The sequence below is a fragment of the Stegastes partitus genome, unplaced genomic scaffold, assembly GCF_000690725.1.
Source record: "Stegastes partitus isolate 25-593 unplaced genomic scaffold, Stegastes_partitus-1.0.2 Scaffold1475, whole genome shotgun sequence".
Taxonomy (NCBI): Eukaryota; Metazoa; Chordata; class Actinopteri; family Pomacentridae; genus Stegastes; species Stegastes partitus.
The window spans coordinates 1,452-5,412 of NW_007579206.1; the positions used below are offsets into that span (position 1 = coordinate 1,452).

General features: G+C 41.6%; 1 protein-coding gene across 1 annotated transcript in view; it reads left to right on the plus strand.

The window, feature by feature from the left end:
• The first annotated feature begins 705 nt into the window (after positions 1 to 705).
• The window catches only part of jkamp (jnk1/mapk8 associated membrane protein), a 27,834-nt gene continuing 24,578 nt past the window's right edge, over positions 706 to 3,961 (plus strand). The window contains exons 1-2 of the mRNA XM_008299868.1: positions 706 to 844; positions 1,386 to 1,465. Of these exons, the coding sequence (XP_008298090.1) occupies positions 841 to 844; positions 1,386 to 1,465 (84 nt within the window). The 5' untranslated portion in view covers positions 706 to 840. The remainder of the gene's footprint in view (positions 845 to 1,385; positions 1,466 to 3,961) is intronic.

Sequence of the window (3,961 nt, forward strand, 5' to 3'; positions counted from 1 at the left end):
TTTTTTTTTTTTTTTTACAGTGCAGTATGTTTTTGGACTGTGGGAAGAAGCTGGAGATCCTGGAGAGAACATGCAAACTCCACACACAAAATTTCCAGGCCGGGATGTGAACTGGAGCTCTTGTTGCTGCCACTGTGCAGCCTGGAGATCCCTATCGTTGTCAGTATCAAAGCAATAACGGGAAGCTCTGACTTGTCCTTGGAAGCAAAAGGAGCAAGACTGAACTGATAGGTTCTGTAAAATTCAATAACAGTCATCAGGACTGGGAGCTTATGGTAGAAGCATGGGAGAAGTAAAAGGCATGTTTGTGTTTTCAGTACAGCCAACACTAAAACACATTTTTTCAAAAACAAAAATTGGTAGGAGGGCCATGTGGGTCGAACCATGCTGAGACTGAATCATGGGCTGCTGATGGCTAACAAGCACCCTGTGGAGGGGCAGAAAACTAGAACAGTATCACACAGGGGAAACCCTCCTGCAGCAGAACTTTCAGAGACTTCACATACTAATAATTAGATCACTGCTCAACGTGGAGCTTTGTGATGCAACAAAATCTGGAAACGAGTTTCTCCACCGTCCCAGGCTCGGCAAAAGAATAAGACTGTCAGTGGAGTTGTATTGATGGCCAGCAGAGGGAGCTGCTGCGCTCAGTCTGCCACGATGTACAAAGAAGAAGAAGACGAAGAAGACGAAGAAGAAGAAGACGAAGAAGAAGAAGCGGCAGTAGAAAAAACATCATCAGCAGCAGCAGCAGGTCGCGGTCATGTCCGCTTGTGGTTGAGCAGCAGCCGGTTTAAGTGTCAGACGGTGAAAACCACTGGAAGTCGTTGTTGGGCCACAATGGGTGAGTTCCAGCAACGTTCCGTTGTCTCGTCTAACGACAGCTATCTCGTAGAGGCGAATGGTATGGTTGTACTACGGTGAACTAGCTAACCGAGCTCACCACACCTCCCAGCCCAGCTCATTTATTAGCTTCCTCTCTGTGAATAAACCCACGACTGGAACACTGAGCAGAGCCAGGAGGCTTCCCGCAGCCTGCTGCCGTCCAACTGCTGCTTCTGGTTGGCCGTAAAGCTCTTCTGTGTCGCGACTGCATCATCACCAATATGTAGAAATGGACACAATCATCATCGCATTTGTTATTATGTCAGTAAGGTGTCCCCACTGCTACGCATGCGTGTAGTGTTTGGAAGTGACGGGCCAACATGAAGTCCATCGCAAAGCTGCGATCAAACAGACCGTAGCAGGAAACGATGGAGGCGAGCCGCCAGCACTACTGCGGAGCTCCGCTAGCCCTGAACAGTCCTCTGCTAGTTATTATGAAACGGAGACCCACTTAGACAACTAAGTCCTGGTGGTGAGTGTTTTTTTGTGTGTCCTTCCAGTTGTGGCCATGAGTTCTACGTGTCCAGGCCTGTACTGTGGTAGGATGATGGTCAACGGATCGGTGGAAGGGGAGTGTGGTGTAAGTAGCCAGCAGTCATCTATCTATCTATCTATCTATCTATCTATCTATCTATCTATCTATCCATCTATCCATCAGTCACTGTCTGTCAGTGGTTTGACTTGCAGCCTGTGCCACACTGTGCTAGTCATCCATGCCATAAAAGAGAGATGGGCTTGCATCAAAACTCACTGTAGATGGTTTTAAAATACTGACATTGTTGTCAGGCACACAAACCAAAAATAAAATTATGTTGCTGGTGTTGTTAATTAAAAAGATTAAGTTTGCAAAAATAGTTAGTACTTATTATAGTGGTCAGGGAGTGCGAGATGTTTTAATAGCGTTTTTGAGTTTAAGAGTGCATCCATGATAGGACCAGGCGGCGGTGACACAAGCCTTCTCACCGATTTCCATTAAACTTTGCCAGTTTGAAGGGGTCCACCCAAAACTACAACAATCTAAGTTTAAGGAAATTTGGTCAAACCTGGAGGGAGTTGGTCACCCCTTGTTTTTTTTTTTTCTTTTTTCTTTTTTACAAAAATGACCAAAAATCGCCTAAAAATTGATCGAAAGTATACAGCTCTACTGCTATAATAATTCAACCAAATCTTTTCATATTTTCAGTGAATGTTAGCCTGCCCAAAGACAATTTATTGTCAACGTTTCGGTCTCCTACGTCTAGCGCTGTGAGATGACTTGTTGTAAATATGCGCTATACAAATAAAATTGAATTGAATTGAGTTCCTTTCACACAAATAAGTTTAGGCCAAAGTTTAGAATATTCAATCATTAAAATAAATTTTCACTTTTATTTGCGTGTCAAGCACCCCTTTTTTATGTGAGGGTGCACAGAGTGTGAAGCAGAAAGCATGGGTTGACAAAGAAAGTTGGCAGCCACTGTCCTGAGACCCACTATTGCTGACTGAGGTTTTAGGTTTTGTTGAACAAGTCTACACAAAGTGTGCCTGATTTTGTCAAACTTGCTTTGTGGTACAGCCCGCAGCTGAGCTGATGGGTTTGAATCTTCAGTGCTTTCTCTTGAAATGTCTCCATAGCATGCCACCACAAAGCATAGCATTGGATATCTAAGATCTAGCATTCCTACCATTACTTTTATTTTGACCAAATAAATTCTAACTCTTGACTTTTAAACATTTCACTCTGGCATAGGTTGTGTCTAGCTGCTCATTTTAAGACAAATTAAATTCTGATGCAGTCAGAGCAGAAGCTCTAATATGTCGGTCTGAAACAATGGCATTATGAAGGCATCAGAAGATTTTGAGCAATGTCCAACCCTAATCCTGTATCAGTGTGTGATGAAGGGCGGTGAGACTTCTACCACCTGTTGTAGACACACTTCTTGTATCAGGAGGATGGGGTGAAAATAGATTAATGAAAGCACTCCGAATAAACAAACTAAATAAATGCAGTTTATTCAAAAGATAAAGACTTAGGTTATTTTTCATAATATTTTTAACATTTAGCTTAATTTTAACCTGTAAAATTGTTTTGTGACTTATTTTGGACAACAATTACACCTAAGTGTTGTTCAATTGCCAACTTTAAACTTGTTCATATTTTGTATTATTTCTGAGTAGAGGATGTACATTTTTAGACTGCTTCCTGAAAGCAGGTGTATTTTACTTAAAAACTGATGAGGATATCCTACTTGTTACTAAGATTACACATATACAGCCAGAGTGACATCTGTGGATGCAGTTGAGTTGTTTAGGCACAAGTACAGGAAATTAGTTTCTTAGTTTTTAATCATTGTTGTTGCAGTAAAATACATTGTACTGTTTTAGATGAGTGTTTCTCAAACTTTTTACATATAATACCCACCTTAGAAAATATTTGGCCCTCCAAGCACCACCATTATAACCACCATTAATCTACATAACTCTACCCTATGCAGTTATGCACAATTCACGCAGGAGGCAAATACATTCAAAATTAAAATATTATTTATGCTTGAATTTTGTCATCCAGAGCTCTGTTATACAAAAAGGTTAGCAGAACTGGAACCTAAATTCTTCTACACAACTGTCATACAAGGCCAGTCCGTCTCATTCACGCACGCACGCACGTATGTATGTTTGTGTACATCATCTTTGTTTTAAACTACAGCTGGACCTGAATAGCCAACCACTGGTTCGCTGTGCTGGAATCGGGATATCAAACTTGATCTCCGAATACCCCCCGCCTAAACACAGAAACTGGTCTTAATAGCCAAATGTACACACCCGCCACCACCGCGCGGCACCCCCGAACATTCAGGATATTCGTCATTAATTGGGACCGAATGTCCGGAGATCAAAAATTGCCATTCGGACCAGCCCTAATTTAAACACACACATACAGCAAGTGAGAAAAATTGTAACTGTACTGTTCAAACACACATCCTTTTGATGACTATTGACATCTCAAAGTGCGCTTCCCTCTGCATGCACAGTTTTTCAATTCAATTCAATTCAATTTTATTTGTATAGCGCATATTTACAACAACAGTCATCTCAT